The sequence below is a fragment of the Oncorhynchus mykiss genome, chromosome 1 (genome assembly GCF_057628025.1).
Source record: "Oncorhynchus mykiss isolate SJ-2025 chromosome 1, ASM5762802v1, whole genome shotgun sequence".
Taxonomy (NCBI): domain Eukaryota; kingdom Metazoa; phylum Chordata; class Actinopteri; order Salmoniformes; family Salmonidae; genus Oncorhynchus; species Oncorhynchus mykiss.
The window spans coordinates 90646759-90669345 of NC_143022.1; the positions used below are offsets into that span (position 1 = coordinate 90646759).

The 22587-nt window shown below is 45.0% G+C and overlaps 1 protein-coding gene across 4 annotated transcripts in view; it reads left to right on the plus strand.

The window, feature by feature from the left end:
- Positions 1-22587, plus strand: part of LOC149985683 (ABC transporter G family member 23-like) — a 94048-nt gene that overhangs the window by 24566 nt on the left and 46895 nt on the right. For all 4 annotated transcript variants that reach the window (XM_090181857.1, XM_090181861.1, XM_090181866.1 and 1 more), the window contains 4 exons: positions 17498-17678; positions 19155-19251; positions 19487-19655; positions 22375-22475. In XM_090181857.1, the coding sequence (XP_090037983.1) occupies positions 17498-17678; positions 19155-19251; positions 19487-19655; positions 22375-22475 (548 nt within the window). The remainder of the gene's footprint in view (positions 1-17497; positions 17679-19154; positions 19252-19486; positions 19656-22374; positions 22476-22587) is intronic.

Sequence of the window (22587 nt, forward strand, 5' to 3'; positions counted from 1 at the left end):
GACGGATTGGACTGCTGACGGGGTGGACGGAGTGGACTACTGACGGAGTGGACTACTGACAGAGTGGACTACTGACGGAGTGGACTGCTGACGGAGTGGACTACTGACAGAGTTGACTGCTGACGGAGTGGACTGCTGACAGAGTGGACTACTGACGGGGTGGACTACTGACAGAGTTGACTGCTGACGGAGTGGACTACTGACAGAGTTGACTGCTGATGGAGTGGACTGCTGACAGAGTGGACTGCTGACAGAGTGGACTGCTGACAGAGTGGACTGCTGACGGAGTGGACTACTGACAGAGTGGACTACTGACAGAGTTGACTGCTGACAGAGTTGACTGCTGACGGAGTGGACTGCTGACGGATTGGACTGCTGACGGAGTCGACTGCTGACGGGGTGGACTGCTGAAGGAGTGGACTACTGACAGAGTGGACTGCTGAAGGAGTGGACTGCTGAAGGAGTGGACTACTGACAGAGTGGAATGCTGACAGATTGGACTGCTGACAGATTGGACTGCTGACGGAGTGGACTGCTGACGGAGTGGACTGCTGACAGAGTGTACTGCTGACAGAGTTGACTGCTGACGGAGTGGACTACTGACGGAGTGGACTACTGACAGAGTTGACTGCTGACAGAGTTGACTGCTGACGGAGTCGACTGCTGACGGGGTGGACTGCTGAAGGAGTGGACTACTGACAGAGTGGACTGCTGACAGAGTGGACTGCTGAAGGAGTGGACTACTGACAGAGTGGAATGCTGACAGATTGGACTGCTGACAGATTGGACTGCTGACGGAGTGGACTGCTGACGGAGTGTACTGCTGACAGAGTGTACTGCTGACAGAGTTGACTGCTGACGGAGTGGACTACTGACGGAGTGGACTACTGACAGAGTTGACTGCTGACGGAGTGGACTGCTGACGGAGTGGACTGCTGACGGAGTGGACTGCTGACGGCGTGGACTACTGACAGAGTGGACTGCTGACAGAGTGGACTGCTGACGGAGTAGACTACTGACAGAGTGGACTGCTGACGGAGTAGACTACTGACAGAGTGGACTGCTGACGGAGTGGACTGCTGACGGGGTGGACTGCTGAAGGAGTGGACTACTGACAGAGTGGACTGCTGACAGAGTGGACTGCTGACAGAGTGGACTGCTGAAGGAGTGGACTACTGACAGAGTGGAATGCTGACAGATTGGACTGCTGACGGATTGGACTGCTGACGGAGTGGACTGCTGACGGAGTGGACTGCTGACGGAGTGGACTGCTGACAGAGTGGACTGCTGACGGAGTGGACTGCTGACGGAGTGGACTACTGACGGAGTCGACTACTGACAGAGTTGTCTGCTGACAGAGTGGACTGCTGACGGAGTGGACTACTGACGGAGTGGACTGCTGACGGGGTGGACTACTGACAGAGTGGACTGCTGACGGGGTGGATGGAGTGGACTGCTGACGGAGTGGACTGAGTGGACTGCTGACGGAGTGGACTGTTGACAGAGTGGACTGCTGACGGGGTGGACTGCTTACAGATTGGACTGCTGACAGAGTGGACTGCTGACAGAGTGGACTGCTGACGGGGTGGACGTAGTGGACTGCTGACAGATTGGACTGCTGACGGAGTGGACTGCTGACGGAGTGGACTATTGACAGAGTGGACTGCTGACGGAGTGGACTACTGACAGAGTGGACTGCTGACGGGGTGGACGGAGTGGACTGCTGACGGAGTGGACTGCTGACGGATTGGACTGCTGACGGGGTGGACGGAGTGGACTACTGACGGATTGGACTACTGACAGAGTGGACTACTGACAGAGTGGACTGCTGACGGAGTGGATTACTGACAGAGTTGACTGCTGACAGAGTTGACTGCTGACGGAGTTGACTGCTGACGGAGTGGACTGCTGACGGATTGGACTGCTGACGGGGTGGACGGAGTGGACTACTGACGGAGTGGACTACTGACAGAGTGGACTACTGACAGAGTGGACTGCTGACGGAGTGGACTACTGACAGAGTGGACTACTGACAGAGTTGACTGCTGACGGAGTTGACTGCTGACGGAGTTGACTGCTGACGGAGTGGACTGCTGACGGATTGGACTGCTGACGGGGTGGACGGAGTGGACTACTGACGGAGTGGACTACTGACAGAGTGGACTGTTGACAGAGTTGACTGCTGACGGAGTGGACTGCTGAAGGAGTGGACTACTGACAGAGTTGACTGCTGACGGAGTGGACTGCTGACAGACTGGACTACTGACGGAGTGGACTGCTGACGGAGTGGACTGCTGACGGAGTGGACTGCTGACGGAGTGGACTACTGACAGAGTGGACTGCTGACGGGGTGGACGGAGTGGACTGCTGACGGAGTGGACTGCTGACGGATTGGACTGCTGACGGGGTGGACGGAGTGGACTACTGACGGAGTGGACTACTGACAGAGTGGACTACTGACGGAGTGGACTGCTGACGGAGTGGACTACTGACAGAGTTGACTGCTGACGGAGTGGACTGCTGACAGAGTGGACTACTGACGGGGTGGACTACTGACAGAGTTGACTGCTGACGGAGTGGACTACTGACAGAGTTGACTGCTGATGGAGTGGACTGCTGACAGAGTGGACTGCTGACAGAGTGGACTGCTGACAGAGTGGACTGCTGACGGAGTGGACTACTGACAGAGTGGACTACTGACAGAGTTGACTGCTGACAGAGTTGACTGCTGACGGAGTGGACTGCTGACGGATTGGACTGCTGACGGGGTGGACGGAGTGGACTACTGACGGAGTGGACTACTGACAGAGTGGACTACTGACAGAGTTGACTGCTGACGGAGTGGACTGCTGAAGGAGTGGACTACTGACAGAGTTGACTGCTGACGGAGTGGACTGCTGACGGAGTGGACTGCTGACAGAGTGGACTACTGACAGAGTTGACTGCTGACGGAGTGGACTGCTGACGGAGTGGACTACTGACGGAGTGAATTACTAATAGAATTGACATCTATCAGTGTTGAAGTCTAGCATTTTTGTTTGCTAATAGGGTTGTTAGCTTTGTTAAATGTTAACGATGGTGACGACTAACAGTGTTGACCCCAAACAGTGTTGATGACTTACCATTTTAACTCTTGACTGTTGCCTTTGTGTCCAGTTTATTTTTTCGGTCTGTTAACAGTAACCCTTTATCACCACTAGACGACAGTAACGCTTTATCACCACTAGACAACAGTCCTGCTAACAGTAACCCTTTATCACCACTAGACAACAGTCCTGTTAACAGTAACCCTTTATCACCACTAGACTACAGTAACCCTTTATCACCACTAGACAACAGTAACCCTTTATCACACTAGACAACAGTCCTGCTGACAGTAACCCTTAATCACTGCTAGACAACAGTAACCCTTTATCACCACTAGACTACAGTAACCCTTTATCACCACTAGACAACAGTCCTGTTAACAGTAACCCTTTATCACCACTAGACTACAGTAACCCTTTATCACCACTAGACAACAGTCCTGCTGACAGTAACCCTTTATCACTGCTAGACAACAGTAACCCTTTATCACCACTAGACAACAGTAACCCTTTATCACCACTAGACAACAGTCCTGTTAACAGTAACCCTTTTTCACCTCGAGACAACAGTAGCCCTTTATCACCACGAGACAACAGTAACCCTTTATCACCACTAGAAAACAGTAACCCTTTATCACCACTAGACAACAGTAACCCTTTATCACCACTAGACAACAGTAACCCTTTATCACCACTAGACAACAGTAACCCTTTATCACACTAGACAACAGTAACCCTTTATCACCACTAGACAACAGTCCTGCTAACAGCAACACTTTATCACCACTAGACAACAGTCCTGCTGTCAGTAACCCTTTATCACCACTAAACAACAGTCCTGCTGTCAGTAACTCTTTATCACTGCTAGACAACAGTAACCCTTTATCACCACTAGACAACAGTCCTGCTAACAGTAACACTTTATCACCACTAAACAACAGTCCTGCTGTCAGTAACTCTTTATCACCACTAGATAACAGTAACTCTTTATCACTGCTAGACAACAGTAACTCTTTATCACCACTAGACAACAGTAACCCTTTATCACCACTAGACAACAGTCGTGTTAACAGTAACCCTTTATCACCACTAGACAACAGTCCTGCTGTCAGTAACCCTTTATCACCACTAGACAACAGTAACCCTTTATCACCACTAGACAACAGTAACCCTTTATCACCTTTAGACAACAGTAACCCTTTATCACCACTAGACAACAGTCCTGCTAACAGTAACCCTTTATCACCACTAGACAACAGTAACCCTTTATCACCACTAGACAACAGTCCTGCTAACAGTAACCCTTTATCACCACTAGACAACAGTCCTGCTAACAGTAACCCTTTATCACCACTAGACAACAGTCCTGCTAACAGTAACCCTTTATCACCACTAGACAACAGTCCTGCTAACAGTAACCCTTTATCACCACTAGACAACAGTAACCTTTATCACCACTAGACAACAGTAACCCTTTATCACCACTAGACAACAGTCCTGCTAACAGTAACCCTTTATCACCACTAGACAACAGTAACCCTTTATCACCACTAGACAACAGTCCTGCCAACAGTAACCCTTTATCACCACTAGACAACAGTCCTGCTAACAGTAACCCTTTATCACCACTAGACAACAGTCCTGCTAACAGTAACCCTTTATCACCACTAGACAACAGTCCTGCTAACAGTAACCCTTTATCACCACTAGACAACAGTCCTGCTAACAGTAACCCTTTATCACCACTAGACAACAGTCCTGCTAACAGTAACCCTTTATCACCACTAGACAACAGTCCTGCTAACAGTAACCCTTTATCACCACTAGACAACAGTCCTGCCAACAGTAACCCTTTATCACCACTAGACAACAGTCCCGCTAACAGTAACCCTTTATCACCACTAGACAACAGTAACCTTTATCACCACTAGACAACAGTAACCCTTTATCACCACTAGACAACAGTCCTGCTAACAGTAACCTTTTATCACCACTAGACAACACTAACCCTTTATCACCACTAGACAACAGTCCTGCCAACAGTAACCCTTTATCACCACTAGACAACAGTCCTGCTAACAGTAACCCTTTATCACCACTAGACAACAGTCCTGCTAACAGTAACCCTTTATCACGACTAGACAACCGTCCTGCTAACAGTAACCCTTTATCACCACTAGACAACAGTAACCTTTATCACCACTAGACAACAGTAACCCTTTATCACCACTAGACAACAGTCCTGCTAACAGTAACCCTTTATCACCACTAGACAACAGTAACCCTTTATCACCACTAGACAACAGTCCTGCCAACATTAACCCTTTATCACCACTAGACAACAGTCCTGCTAACAGTAACCCTTTATCACCACTAGACAACAGTCCTGCTAACAGTAACCCTTTATCACCACTAGACAACAGTCTTGCTAACAGTAACCCTTTATCACCACTAGACAACAGTCCTGCTAACAGTAAGCCTTTATCACCACTAGACAACAGTCCTGCTAACAGTAACCCTTTATCACCACTAGACAACAGTCCTGCTGTCAGTAACCCTTCATCACCACTAGACAACAGTAACCCTTTATCACCACTAGACAACAGTCCTGCCAACAGTAACCCTTTATCACCACTAGACAACAGTCCCGCTAACAGTAACCCTTTATCACCACTAGACAACAGTCCTGCTAACAGTAACCCTTTATCACCACTAGACAACAGTCCTGCTAACAGTAACCCTTTATCACCACTAGACAACAGTCCTGCTAACAGTAACCCTTTATCACCACTAGACAACAGTAACCTTTATCACCACTAGACAACAGTAACCCTTTATCACCACTAGACAACAGTCCTGCTAACAGTAACCCTTTATCACCACTAGACAACAGTAACCCTTTATCACCACTAGACAACAGTCCTGCCAACATTAACCCTTTATCACCACTAGACAACAGTCCTGCTAACAGTAACCCTTTATCACCACTAGACAACAGTCCTGCTAACAGTAACCCTTTATCACCACTAGACAACAGTCCTGCTAACAGTAACCCTTTATCACCACTAGACAACAGTCCTGCTAACAGTAAGCCTTTATCACCACTAGACAACAGTCCTGCTAACAGTAACCCTTTATCACCACTAGACAACAGTCCTGCTAACAGTAACCCTTTATCACCACTAGACAACATTCCTGCTAACAGTAACCCTTTATCACCACTAGACAACAGTCTTGCTAACAGTAACCCTTTATCACCACTAGACAACAGTCCTGCTAACAGTAAGCCTTTATCACCACTAGACAACAGTCCTGCTAACAGTAACCCTTTATCACCACTAGACAACAGTCCTGCTAACAGTAACCCTTTATCACCACTAGACAACAGTCCTGCTAACAGTAACCCTTTATCACCACTAGACAACAGTCCTGCTAACAGTAACCCTTTATCACCACTAGACAACAGTCCTGCTAACAGTAACCCTTTATCACCACTAGACAACAGTCCTGCTAACAGTAACCCTTTATCACCACTAGACAACAGTCCTGCCAACATTAACCCTTTATCACCACTAGACAACAGTCCTGCTAACAGTAACCCTTTATCACCACTAGACATCAGTCCTGCTAACAGTAACCCTTTATCACCACTAGACAACAGTCCTGCTAACAGTAACCCTTTATCACCACTAGACAACAGTCTTGCTAACAGTAACCCTTTATCACCACTAGACAACAGTCCTGCTAACAGTAAGCCTTTATCACCACTAGACAACAGTCCTGCTAACAGTAACCCTTTATCACCACTAGACAACAGTCCTGCTGTCAGTAACCCTTCATCACCACTAGACAACAGTAACCCTTTATCACCACTAGACAACAGTCCTGCCAACAGTAACCCTTTATCACCACTAGACAACAGTCCCGCTAACAGTAACCCTTTATCACCACTAGACAACAGTCCTGCTAACAGTAACCCTTTATCACCACTAGACAACAGTCCTGCTAACAGTAACCCTTTATCACCACTAGACAACAGTCCTGCTAACAGTAACCCTTTATCACCACTAGACAACAGTAACCTTTATCACCACTAGACAACAGTAACCCTTTATCACCACTAGACAACAGTCCTGCTAACAGTAACCCTTTATCACCACTAGACAACAGTAACCCTTTATCACCACTAGACAACAGTCCTGCCAACATTAACCCTTTATCACCACTAGACAACAGTCCTGCTAACAGTAACCCTTTATCACCACTAGACAACAGTCTTGCTAACAGTAACCCTTTATCACCACTAGACAACAGTCCTGCTAACAGTAAGCCTTTATCACCACTAGACAACAGTCCTGCTAACAGTAACCCTTTATCACCACTAGACAACAGTCCTGCTAACAGTAACCCTTTATCACCACTAGACAACAGTCCTGCTAACAGTAACCCTTTATCACCACTAGACAACAGTCCTGCTAACAGTAACCCTTTATCACCACTAGACAACATTCCTGCTAACAGTAACCCTTTATCACCACTAGACAACAGTCTTGCTAACAGTAACCCTTTATCACCACTAGACAACAGTCCTGCTAACAGTAAGCCTTTATCACCACTAGACAACAGTCCTGCTAACAGTAACCCTTTATCACCACTAGACAACAGTCCTGCTAACAGTAACCCTTTATCACCACTAGACAACAGTCCTGCTAACAGTAACCCTTTATCACCACTAGACAACAGTCCTGCTAACAGTAACCCTTTATCACCACTAGACAACAGTAACCTTTATCACCACTAGACAACAGTAACCCTTTATCACCACTAGACAACAGTCCTGCTAACAGTAACCCTTTATCACCACTAGACAACAGTAACCCTTTATCACCACTAGACAACAGTCCTGCCAACATTAACCCTTTATCACCACTAGACAACAGTCCTGCTAACAGTAACCCTTTATCACCACTAGACAACAGTCCTGCCAACATTAACCCTTTATCACCACTAGACAACAGTCCTGCTAACAGTAACCCTTTATCACCACTAGACAACAGTCTTGCTAACAGTAACCCTTTATCACCACTAGACAACAGTCCTGCTAACAGTAAGCCTTTATCACCACTAGACAACAGTCCTGCTAACAGTAACCCTTTATCACCACTAGACAACAGTCCTGCTAACAGTAACCCTTTATCACCACTAGACAACAGTCCTGCTAACAGTAACCCTTTATCACCACTAGACAACAGTCCTGCTAACAGTAACCCTTTATCACCACTAGACAACATTCCTGCTAACAGTAACCCTTTATCACCACTAGACAACAGTAACCCTTTATCACCACTAGACAACAGTCCTGCCAACAGTAACCCTTTATCACCACTAGACAACAGTCCTGCTAACAGTAACCCTTTATCACCACTAGACAACAGTCCTGCTAACAGTAACCCTTTATCACCACTAGACAACAGTCCTGCTAACAGTAACCCTTTATCACCACTAGACAACAGTCCTGCTAACAGTAACCCTTTATCACCACTAGACAACAGTCCTGCTAACAGTAACCCTTTATCACCACTAGACAACAGTCCTGCTAACAGTAACCCTTTATCACCACTAGACAACATTCCTGCTAACAGTAACCCTTTATCACCACTAGACAACAGTAACCCTTTATCACCACTAGACAACATTCCTGCTAACAGTAACCCTTTATCACCACTAGACAACAGTCCTGCTAACAGTAACCCTTTATCACCACTAGACAACAGTAACCCTTTATCACCACTAGACAACAGTAACCCTTTATCACCACTAGACAACAGTAACCCTTCATCACCACTAGACAACAGTAACCCTTTATCACCACTAGACAACAGTAACCCTTTATCACTGCTAGACAACAGTAACCCTTTATCACCACTAGACAACAGTCCTGCTAACAGTAACCCTTTATCACCACTAGACAACAGTCCTGCTGACAGTAACCCTTTATCACCACTAGACAACAGTAACCCTTTATCACCACTAGACAACAGTAACCCTTTATCACTGCTAGACAACAGTAACCCTTCATCACCACTAGACAACAGTAACCCTTTATCACCACTAGACAACAGTCCTGCCAACAGTAACCCTTTATCACCACTAGACAACAGTCCCGCTAACAGTAACCCTTTATCACCACTAGACAACAGTCCTGCTAACAGTAACCCTTTATCACCACTAGACAACAGTCCTGCTAACAGTAACCCTTTATCACCACTAGACAACAGTCCTGCTAACAGTAACCCTTTATCACCACTAGACAACAGTAACCTTTATCACCACTAGACAACAGTAACCCTTTATCACCACTAGACAACAGTCCTGCTAACAGTAACCCTTTATCACCACTAGACAACAGTAACCCTTTATCACCACTAGACAACAGTCCTGCCAACATTAACCCTTTATCACCACTAGACAACAGTCCTGCTAACAGTAACCCTTTATCACCACTAGACAACAGTCTTGCTAACAGTAACCCTTTATCACCACTAGACAACAGTCCTGCTAACAGTAAGCCTTTATCACCACTAGACAACAGTCCTGCTAACAGTAACCCTTTATCACCACTAGACAACAGTCCTGCTAACAGTAACCCTTTATCACCACTAGACAACAGTCCTGCTAACAGTAACCCTTTATCACCACTAGACAACAGTCCTGCTAACAGTAACCCTTTATCACCACTAGACAACATTCCTGCTAACAGTAACCCTTTATCACCACTAGACAACAGTCTTGCTAACAGTAACCCTTTATCACCACTAGACAACAGTCCTGCTAACAGTAAGCCTTTATCACCACTAGACAACAGTCCTGCTAACAGTAACCCTTTATCACCACTAGACAACAGTCCTGCTAACAGTAACCCTTTATCACCACTAGACAACAGTCCTGCTAACAGTAACCCTTTATCACCACTAGACAACAGTCCTGCTAACAGTAACCCTTTATCACCACTAGACAACAGTAACCTTTATCACCACTAGACAACAGTAACCCTTTATCACCTTTAGACAACAGTAACCCTTTATCACCACTAGACAACAGTCCTGCTAACAGTAACCCTTTATCACCACTAGACAACAGTAACCCTTTATCACCACTAGACAACAGTCCTGCTAACAGTAACCCTTTATCACCACTAGACAACAGTCCTGCTAACAGTAACCCTTTATCACCACTAGACAACAGTCCTGCTAACAGTAACCCTTTATCACCACTAGACAACAGTCCTGCTAACAGTAACCCTTTATCACCACTAGACAACAGTAACCTTTATCACCACTAGACAACAGTAACCCTTTATCACCACTAGACAACAGTCCTGCTAACAGTAACCCTTTATCACCACTAGACAACAGTAACCCTTTATCACCACTAGACAACAGTCCTGCCAACAGTAACCCTTTATCACCACTAGACAACAGTCCTGCTAACAGTAACCCTTTATCACCACTAGACAACAGTCCTGCTAACAGTAACCCTTTATCACCACTAGACAACAGTCCTGCTAACAGTAACCCTTTATCACCACTAGACAACAGTCCTGCTAACAGTAACCCTTTATCACCACTAGACAACAGTCCTGCTAACAGTAACCCTTTATCACCACTAGACAACAGTCCTGCTAACAGTAACCCTTTATCACCACTAGACAACAGTCCTGCCAACAGTAACCCTTTATCACCACTAGACAACAGTCCCGCTAACAGTAACCCTTTATCACCACTAGACAACAGTAACCTTTATCACCACTAGACAACAGTAACCCTTTATCACCACTAGACAACAGTCCTGCTAACAGTAACCTTTTATCACCACTAGACAACAGTAACCCTTTATCACCACTAGACAACAGTCCTGCCAACAGTAACCCTTTATCACCACTAGACAACAGTCCTGCTAACAGTAACCCTTTATCACCACTAGACAACAGTCCTGCTAACAGTAACCCTTTATCACGACTAGACAACCGTCCTGCTAACAGTAACCCTTTATCACCACTAGACAACAGTAACCTTTATCACCACTAGACAACAGTAACCCTTTATCACCACTAGACAACAGTCCTGCTAACAGTAACCCTTTATCACCACTAGACAACAGTAACCCTTTATCACCACTAGACAACAGTCCTGCCAACATTAACCCTTTATCACCACTAGACAACAGTCCTGCTAACAGTAACCCTTTATCACCACTAGACAACAGTCCTGCTAACAGTAACCCTTTATCACCACTAGACAACAGTCTTGCTAACAGTAACCCTTTATCACCACTAGACAACAGTCCTGCTAACAGTAAGCCTTTATCACCACTAGACAACAGTCCTGCTAACAGTAACCCTTTATCACCACTAGACAACAGTCCTGCTGTCAGTAACCCTTCATCACCACTAGACAACAGTAACCCTTTATCACCACTAGACAACAGTCCTGCCAACAGTAACCCTTTATCACCACTAGACAACAGTCCCGCTAACAGTAACCCTTTATCACCACTAGACAACAGTCCTGCTAACAGTAACCCTTTATCACCACTAGACAACAGTCCTGCTAACAGTAACCCTTTATCACCACTAGACAACAGTCCTGCTAACAGTAACCCTTTATCACCACTAGACAACAGTAACCTTTATCACCACTAGACAACAGTAACCCTTTATCACCACTAGACAACAGTCCTGCTAACAGTAACCCTTTATCACCACTAGACAACAGTAACCCTTTATCACCACTAGACAACAGTCCTGCCAACATTAACCCTTTATCACCACTAGACAACAGTCCTGCTAACAGTAACCCTTTATCACCACTAGACAACAGTCCTGCTAACAGTAACCCTTTATCACCACTAGACAACAGTCCTGCTAACAGTAACCCTTTATCACCACTAGACAACAGTCCTGCTAACAGTAAGCCTTTATCACCACTAGACAACAGTCCTGCTAACAGTAACCCTTTATCACCACTAGACAACAGTCCTGCTAACAGTAACCCTTTATCACCACTAGACAACATTCCTGCTAACAGTAACCCTTTATCACCACTAGACAACAGTCTTGCTAACAGTAACCCTTTATCACCACTAGACAACAGTCCTGCTAACAGTAAGCCTTTATCACCACTAGACAACAGTCCTGCTAACAGTAACCCTTTATCACCACTAGACAACAGTCCTGCTAACAGTAACCCTTTATCACCACTAGACAACAGTCCTGCTAACAGTAACCCTTTATCACCACTAGACAACAGTCCTGCTAACAGTAACCCTTTATCACCACTAGACAACAGTCCTGCTAACAGTAACCCTTTATCACCACTAGACAACAGTCCTGCTAACAGTAACCCTTTATCACCACTAGACAACAGTCCTGCCAACATTAACCCTTTATCACCACTAGACAACAGTCCTGCTAACAGTAACCCTTTATCACCACTAGACATCAGTCCTGCTAACAGTAACCCTTTATCACCACTAGACAACAGTCCTGCTAACAGTAACCCTTTATCACCACTAGACAACAGTCTTGCTAACAGTAACCCTTTATCACCACTAGACAACAGTCCTGCTAACAGTAAGCCTTTATCACCACTAGACAACAGTCCTGCTAACAGTAACCCTTTATCACCACTAGACAACAGTCCTGCTGTCAGTAACCCTTCATCACCACTAGACAACAGTAACCCTTTATCACCACTAGACAACAGTCCTGCCAACAGTAACCCTTTATCACCACTAGACAACAGTCCCGCTAACAGTAACCCTTTATCACCACTAGACAACAGTCCTGCTAACAGTAACCCTTTATCACCACTAGACAACAGTCCTGCTAACAGTAACCCTTTATCACCACTAGACAACAGTCCTGCTAACAGTAACCCTTTATCACCACTAGACAACAGTAACCTTTATCACCACTAGACAACAGTAACCCTTTATCACCACTAGACAACAGTCCTGCTAACAGTAACCCTTTATCACCACTAGACAACAGTAACCCTTTATCACCACTAGACAACAGTCCTGCCAACATTAACCCTTTATCACCACTAGACAACAGTCCTGCTAACAGTAACCCTTTATCACCACTAGACAACAGTCTTGCTAACAGTAACCCTTTATCACCACTAGACAACAGTCCTGCTAACAGTAAGCCTTTATCACCACTAGACAACAGTCCTGCTAACAGTAACCCTTTATCACCACTAGACAACAGTCCTGCTAACAGTAACCCTTTATCACCACTAGACAACAGTCCTGCTAACAGTAACCCTTTATCACCACTAGACAACAGTCCTGCTAACAGTAACCCTTTATCACCACTAGACAACATTCCTGCTAACAGTAACCCTTTATCACCACTAGACAACAGTCTTGCTAACAGTAACCCTTTATCACCACTAGACAACAGTCCTGCTAACAGTAAGCCTTTATCACCACTAGACAACAGTCCTGCTAACAGTAACCCTTTATCACCACTAGACAACAGTCCTGCTAACAGTAACCCTTTATCACCACTAGACAACAGTCCTGCTAACAGTAACCCTTTATCACCACTAGACAACAGTCCTGCTAACAGTAACCCTTTATCACCACTAGACAACAGTAACCTTTATCACCACTAGACAACAGTAACCCTTTATCACCACTAGACAACAGTCCTGCTAACAGTAACCCTTTATCACCACTAGACAACAGTAACCCTTTATCACCACTAGACAACAGTCCTGCCAACATTAACCCTTTATCACCACTAGACAACAGTCCTGCTAACAGTAACCCTTTATCACCACTAGACAACAGTCCTGCCAACATTAACCCTTTATCACCACTAGACAACAGTCCTGCTAACAGTAACCCTTTATCACCACTAGACAACAGTCTTGCTAACAGTAACCCTTTATCACCACTAGACAACAGTCCTGCTAACAGTAAGCCTTTATCACCACTAGACAACAGTCCTGCTAACAGTAACCCTTTATCACCACTAGACAACAGTCCTGCTAACAGTAACCCTTTATCACCACTAGACAACAGTCCTGCTAACAGTAACCCTTTATCACCACTAGACAACAGTCCTGCTAACAGTAACCCTTTATCACCACTAGACAACATTCCTGCTAACAGTAACCCTTTATCACCACTAGACAACAGTAACCCTTTATCACCACTAGACAACAGTCCTGCCAACAGTAACCCTTTATCACCACTAGACAACAGTCCTGCTAACAGTAACCCTTTATCACCACTAGACAACAGTCCTGCTAACAGTAACCCTTTATCACCACTAGACAACAGTCCTGCTAACAGTAACCCTTTATCACCACTAGACAACAGTCCTGCTAACAGTAACCCTTTATCACCACTAGACAACAGTCCTGCTAACAGTAACCCTTTATCACCACTAGACAACAGTCCTGCTAACAGTAACCCTTTATCACCACTAGACAACATTCCTGCTAACAGTAACCCTTTATCACCACTAGACAACAGTAACCCTTTATCACCACTAGACAACATTCCTGCTAACAGTAACCCTTTATCACCACTAGACAACAGTCCTGCTAACAGTAACCCTTTATCACCACTAGACAACAGTAACCCTTTATCACCACTAGACAACAGTAACCCTTTATCACCACTAGACAACAGTAACCCTTCATCACCACTAGACAACAGTAACCCTTTATCACCACTAGACAACAGTAACCCTTTATCACTGCTAGACAACAGTAACCCTTTATCACCACTAGACAACAGTCCTGCTAACAGTAACCCTTTATCACCACTAGACAACAGTCCTGCTGACAGTAACCCTTTATCACCACTAGACAACAGTAACCCTTTATCACCACTAGACAACAGTAACCCTTTATCACTGCTAGACAACAGTAACCCTTCATCACCACTAGACAACAGTAACCCTTTATCACCACTAGACAACAGTCCTGCCAACAGTAACCCTTTATCACCACTAGACAACAGTCCCGCTAACAGTAACCCTTTATCACCACTAGACAACAGTCCTGCTAACAGTAACCCTTTATCACCACTAGACAACAGTCCTGCTAACAGTAACCCTTTATCACCACTAGACAACAGTCCTGCTAACAGTAACCCTTTATCACCACTAGACAACAGTAACCTTTATCACCACTAGACAACAGTAACCCTTTATCACCACTAGACAACAGTCCTGCTAACAGTAACCCTTTATCACCACTAGACAACAGTAACCCTTTATCACCACTAGACAACAGTCCTGCCAACATTAACCCTTTATCACCACTAGACAACAGTCCTGCTAACAGTAACCCTTTATCACCACTAGACAACAGTCTTGCTAACAGTAACCCTTTATCACCACTAGACAACAGTCCTGCTAACAGTAAGCCTTTATCACCACTAGACAACAGTCCTGCTAACAGTAACCCTTTATCACCACTAGACAACAGTCCTGCTAACAGTAACCCTTTATCACCACTAGACAACAGTCCTGCTAACAGTAACCCTTTATCACCACTAGACAACAGTCCTGCTAACAGTAACCCTTTATCACCACTAGACAACATTCCTGCTAACAGTAACCCTTTATCACCACTAGACAACAGTCTTGCTAACAGTAACCCTTTATCACCACTAGACAACAGTCCTGCTAACAGTAAGCCTTTATCACCACTAGACAACAGTCCTGCTAACAGTAACCCTTTATCACCACTAGACAACAGTCCTGCTAACAGTAACCCTTTATCACCACTAGACAACAGTCCTGCTAACAGTAACCCTTTATCACCACTAGACAACAGTCCTGCTAACAGTAACCCTTTATCACCACTAGACAACAGTAACCTTTATCACCACTAGACAACAGTAACCCTTTATCACCACTAGACAACAGTCCTGCTAACAGTAACCCTTTATCACCACTAGACAACAGTAACCCTTTATCACCACTAGACAACAGTCCTGCCAACATTAACCCTTTATCACCACTAGACAACAGTCCTGCTAACAGTAACCCTTTATCACCACTAGACAACAGTCCTGCCAACATTAACCCTTTATCACCACTAGACAACAGTCCTGCTAACAGTAACCCTTTATCACCACTAGACAACAGTCTTGCTAACAGTAACCCTTTATCACCACTAGACAACAGTCCTGCTAACAGTAAGCCTTTATCACCACTAGACAACAGTCCTGCTAACAGTAACCCTTTATCACCACTAGACAACAGTCCTGCTAACAGTAACCCTTTATCACCACTAGACAACAGTCCTGCTAACAGTAACCCTTTATCACCACTAGACAACAGTCCTGCTAACAGTAACCCTTTATCACCACTAGACAACATTCCTGCTAACAGTAACCCTTTATCACCACTAGACAACAGTAACCCTTTATCACCACTAGACAACAGTCCTGCCAACAGTAACCCTTTATCACCACTAGACAACAGTCCTGCTAACAGTAACCCTTTATCACCACTAGACAACAGTCCTGCTAACAGTAACCCTTTATCACCACTAGACAACAGTCCTGCTAACAGTAACCCTTTATCACCACTAGACAACAGTCCTGCTAACAGTAACCCTTTATCACCACTAGACAACAGTCCTGCTAACAGTAACCCTTTATCACCACTAGACAACAGTCCTGCTAACAGTAACCCTTTATCACCACTAGACAACATTCCTGCTAACAGTAACCCTTTATCACCACTAGACAACAGTAACCCTTTATCACCACTAGACAACATTCCTGCTAACAGTAACCCTTTATCACCACTAGACAACAGTCCTGCTAACAGTAACCCTTTATCACCACTAGACAACAGTAACCCTTTATCACCACTAGACAACAGTAACCCTTTATCACCACTAGACAACAGTAACCCTTCATCACCACTAGACAACAGTAACCCTTTATCACCACTAGACAACAGTAACCCTTTATCACTGCTAGACAACAGTAACCCTTTATCACCACTAGACAACAGTCCTGCTAACAGTAACCCTTTATCACCACTAGACAACAGTCCTGCTGACAGTAACCCTTTATCACCACTAGACAACAGTAACCCTTTATCACCACTAGACAACAGTAACCCTTTATCACTGCTAGACAACAGTAACCCTTTATCACCACTAGACAACAGTCCTGCTGACAGTAGCCCTACATTGACCCTATTGCCTCCTACCATCCACCCACCCACTGTAGACTCCTTCAGCTATGTGAGACGTCTGACTGTGTTGACTGCTTTCTGTGTTGACTGCTTTCTGTGTTGACCACTGATCATATAAACCCTTGACTGTGTTGTCTATCTCCTCTACTGCCCCATCCACCCACTGCAGACCCTGGAGAAAGCCTTCCTGCAGCTGTGTGAGACCTCAGACCAGGTGGGCTCCAAACACAGCACCTCCCCTCTGGGCGGGGTCCTAGAGAGCAGCCAATCATTCGAGAGCGGCCGGGACGAGAGTCTACCAATCCTGGGAGCCGGATCGGGACCAGTAGAAGAGCTGCCCAAATACTCAGGTAAATGTAGGGTTGTATAGACACTACACTGTATATACTCAGGTAAATGTAGGGTTGTATAGACACTACACTGTATATACTCAGGTAAATGTAGGGTTGTATGACACTACACTGTATATACTCAGGTAAATGTAGGGTTGTATGGACACTACACTGTATATACTCAGGTAAATGTAGGGTTGTATGACACTACACTGTATATACTCAGGTAAATGTAGGGTTGTATGACACTACACTGTATATACTCAGGTAAATGTAGGGTTGTATGACACTACACTGTATATACTCAGGTAAATGTAGGGTTGTATGACACTACACTGTATATACTCAGGTAAATGTAGGGTTGTGTGGACACTACTGTATATACTCAGGTAAATGTAGGGTTGTATGACACTACACTGTATATACTCAGGTAAATGTAGGGTTGTATGGACACTACACTGTATATACTCAGGTAAATGTAGGGTTGTATGGACACTATACTGTATATACTCAGGTAAATGTAGGGTTGTATGGACACTATACTGTATATACTCAGGTAAATGTAGGGTTGTATGGACACTACACTGTATATACTCAGGTAAATGTAGGGTTGTATGGACACTATACTGTATATACTCAGGTAAATGTAGGGTTGTATGGACACTATACTGTATATACTCAGGTAAATGTAGGGTTGTATGGACACTACACTGTATATACTCAGGTAAATGTAGGGTTGTATGGACACTATACTGTATATACTCAGGTAAATGTAGGGTTGTATGGACACTATACTGTATATACTCAGGTAAATGTAGGGTTGTATGGACACTACACTGTATATACTCAGGTAAATGTAGGGTTGTATGGACACTACACTGTATATACTCAGGTAAATGTAGGGTTGTATGGACACTACACTGTATATACTCAGGTAAATGTAGGGTTGTATGGACACTACACTGTATATACTCAGGTAAATGTAGTGTTGTAATGGATACTACACTGTATATACTCAGGTAAATGTAGGGTTGTGTGGACACTACTGTATATACTCAGGTAAATGTAGGGTTGTATGACACTACACTGTATATACTCAGGTAAATGTAGGGTTGTGTGGACACTACTGTATATACTCAGGTAAATGTAGGGTTGTAATGGACACTACACTGTATATACTCAGGTAAATGTAGTGTTGTAATGGATACTACACTGTATATACTCAGGTAAATGTAGGGTTGTGTGGACACTACTGTATATACTCAGGTAAATGTAGGGTTGTATGACACTACACTGTATATACTCAGGTAAATGTAGGGTTGTGTGGACACTACTGTATATACTCAGGTAAATGTAGGGTTGTAATGGACACTACACTGTATATACTCAGGTAAATGTAGGGTTGTAATGGACACTACACTGTAGACGAACACTGCTGAACATTGCTGAACATTGCTGCTTAAACTGTGTGTGTGTGTGTGTGTGTGTGTGTAGCGGACTGGAAGGTACGAGTCAGGCATGTGATGCCAAAGTGGAGGAACATCGCAGCTCTGATTATCAAGACCACGGTGCGGATGAAGAGAATGCCAGGGTGAGGATGATGATGGTGGTGGTAGTGATGGTGATAGTGATTTTGGTGGTGGTGGTGATGATGAAGGGTGATGGTGTTTATGAGGATGATAACGATTTTAATGATGGTGATGGTGAGGATGATAATGAGGATGATGATGAGGAGGAGGCAGAGGATGATGACTAAGAGGAGTAGTAGTAGAATGAAAATGAAAGATTTCCAATAGTATTTGACCCAGTGTCTGGTATCTGTCCAGGTCCCTGTGTTTCCAGTTCCTTCTGCCAGTCATCCAGATCTCTCTGATGTGTCTGTGTATCGGAGGAGACCCCAAAGAAATACAGGTGGCTGTGGTCAACAATGAGACCTCCTCCAGCTCCTATAGCCAATCCCTGCTCTCCTTCCTGGACAACTCCAGCGTGCAACAGGTACTGGACCAATCAACTGGGTGGCATTCATTAGTGCATACCGTAGCAAAGCGTTTTGACACGGAAAAGGAAAAACAAGCGTTTCTTATTGGACAAGTTCAGGTAGTCCCTCCCTGTTTCAGTCTGGAGGCAAACTAAATGTCAGTTTGTTCGGTATTAAGGGGTCAGACAGAGTTTGTTGTGGAGGAGGGGCACGACCTAAAAGAGGAAGTAAGAAGAGTTACACTCTACACTCAGTCCCTGTTTACCTCTAGGTAGCTAGTTTCACTTCTGCTCCGCTCTTTATCCAAAAACACGTTCATGTGCTGTGTGTCTGTACAGAAACAAGCCAAGCAAAAGCACTTTCAGAGCGAACTCCATAATTCACCTTTAAAGGGATTTGTGTGTTTTGTTATTGCAGTACGACGAAACGGTCAGAGTATCTACCACACTGTCCTCCTGGTCAAAATCCCGTGAGCAAAAGTACGTCTAAAAGATGTATAGAGTACCACATTATGAGTTATAATACCCATAAAACCTAGTGGTCAAACAGGGAAATGGTTCCAATCGTTTTTCCACCACTAATTTTTCCCATAGTGGATTTTAGAAACACTTCGAATAAGGGCTGTGTTTCGTGTAATTCTTACCCTGGGGTGACGTTTTGATAACTGTGTAAATCTCTCTAGGACTTAAAAAAGAAAGAAATGTAACCTTTATTTAAACAAGGTGCATTTTTCCTTGCTTTGACTGTGATATGTGATTGTGTATCTACCTTAGTTGAATGCTCTGACTGAAAGTCTCTCTGGATAAGAGCGTCTGCTGAATTACCATGTTGTAAATCTGGAAATGAACATTATTCTAATGAGCTCCGCCCCCAAATAAGGACCACATTTGATTGGTCTGAACCGGACCAAATCTTAACCAATCATAATGTCTGTTTCACAAGTTTGGACAGTACAGTAGAGTACAGTGCAGTGCTGTACGGTATACTTTTTTGGGACCAAATTGAGGCTGGACCGGATGTGTTTGGACGTTGAGATTAAGGCGTGTACAGAGGTGACCAGAAAACGTTGTCTGTGGTTGTTGAAATCAAAGCCAGGGCAGACGTCATTTCAACATCAATGGACAAAGGCATTGGACCGTGCTCACTGGGAAGTAGTCCACTAGATGGAGGAATAGGGTGTAACACTGTCCTCCTGGTCAGACTTAGTCCACTAGATGGAGGAATAGGGTGTAACACTGTCCTGCTGGTCAGACTTAGTCCACTAGATGGAGGAATAGGGTGTAACACTGTCCTCCTGGTCAGACTTAGTCCACTAGATGGAGGAATAGGGTGTAACACTGTCCTCCTGGTCAGACTTAGTCCACTAGATGGAGGAATAGGGTGTAACACTGTCCTCCTGGTCAGACTTAGTCCACTAGATGGAGGAATAGGGTGTAACACTGTCCTGCTGGTCAGACTTAGTCCACTAGATGGAGGAATAGGGTGTAACACTGTCCTCCTGGTCAGACTTAGTCCACTAGATGGAGGAATAGGGTGTAACACTGTCCTCCTGGTCAGACTTAGTCCACTAGATGGAGGAATAGGGTGTAACACTGTCCTCCTGGTCAGACTTAGTCCACTAGATGGAGGAATAGGGTGTAACACTGTCCTCCTGGTCAGACTTAGTCCACTAGATGGAGGAATAGGGTGTAACACTGTCCTCCTGGTCAGACTTAGTCCACTAGATGGAGGAATAGGGTGTAACACTGTCCTCCTGGTCAGACTTAGTCCACTAGATGGAGGAATAGGGTGTAACACTGTCCTCCTGGTCAGACTTAGTCCACTAGATGGAGGAATAGGGTGTAACACTGTCCTCCTGGTCAGACTTAGTCCACTAGATGGAGGAATAGGGTGTAACACTGTCCTCCTGGTCAGACTTAGTCTACTAGATGGAGGAATAGGGTGTAACACTGTCCTCCTGGTCAGACTTAGTCCACTAGATGGAGGAATAGGGTGTAACACTGTCCTCCTGGTCAGACTTAGTCCACTAGATGGAGGTATAGGGTGTAACACTGTCCTCCTGGTCAGACTTAGTCCACTAGATGGAGGAATAGGGTGTAACACTGTCCTCCTGGTCAGACTTAGTCCACTAGATGGAGGAATAGGGTGTAACACTGTCCTCCTGGTCAGACTTAGTCCACTAGATGGAGGAATAGGGTGTACCACTGTCCTCCTGGTCAGACTTAGTCCACTAGATGGAGGAATAGGGTGTAACACTGTCCTCCTGGTCAGACTTAGTCCACTAGATGGAGGAATAGGGTGTAACACTGTCCTCCTGGTCAGACTTAGTCCACTAGATGGAGGAATAGGGTGTAACACTGTCCTCTTGGTCAGACTTAGTCCACTAGATGGAGGAATAGGGTGTAACACTGTCCTCCTGGTCAGACTTAGTCCACTAGATGGAGGAATAGGGTGTAACACTGTCCTCCTGGTCAGACTTAGTCCACTAGATGGAGGAATAGGGTGTAACACTGTCCTGCTGGTCAGACTTAGTCCACTAGATGGAGGAATAGGGTGTAACACTGTCCTCCTGGTCAGACTTAGTCCACTAGATGGAGGAATAGGGTGTAACACTGTCCTCTTGGTCAGACTTAGTCCACTAGATGGAGGAATAGGGTATAATTTAAGCCCTAGCTTAAATTATATTAAGACCTAGCTATAGTCACTGATGGTGTCCCCTGTCCCTCCCTGCCCTAGGTGAACCTGTCCCATGCTGAGGCTTTTGCAGGGGCCTATAACGGAGAGTACTGGGCCGTCATCGGGTTTGGAAAGAATTTTACCAGCTACCTGACCAAGAGGTGAGACCTACCTCTGGACTTGTCTCTAGTCTAGTCTCATCTTCTTCCCTTGTTCTTCTGTTCTCCTGTCTTCTCTTCTCTTCTCTTCTGTTCTCCTGTCTTCCCTTCTGCT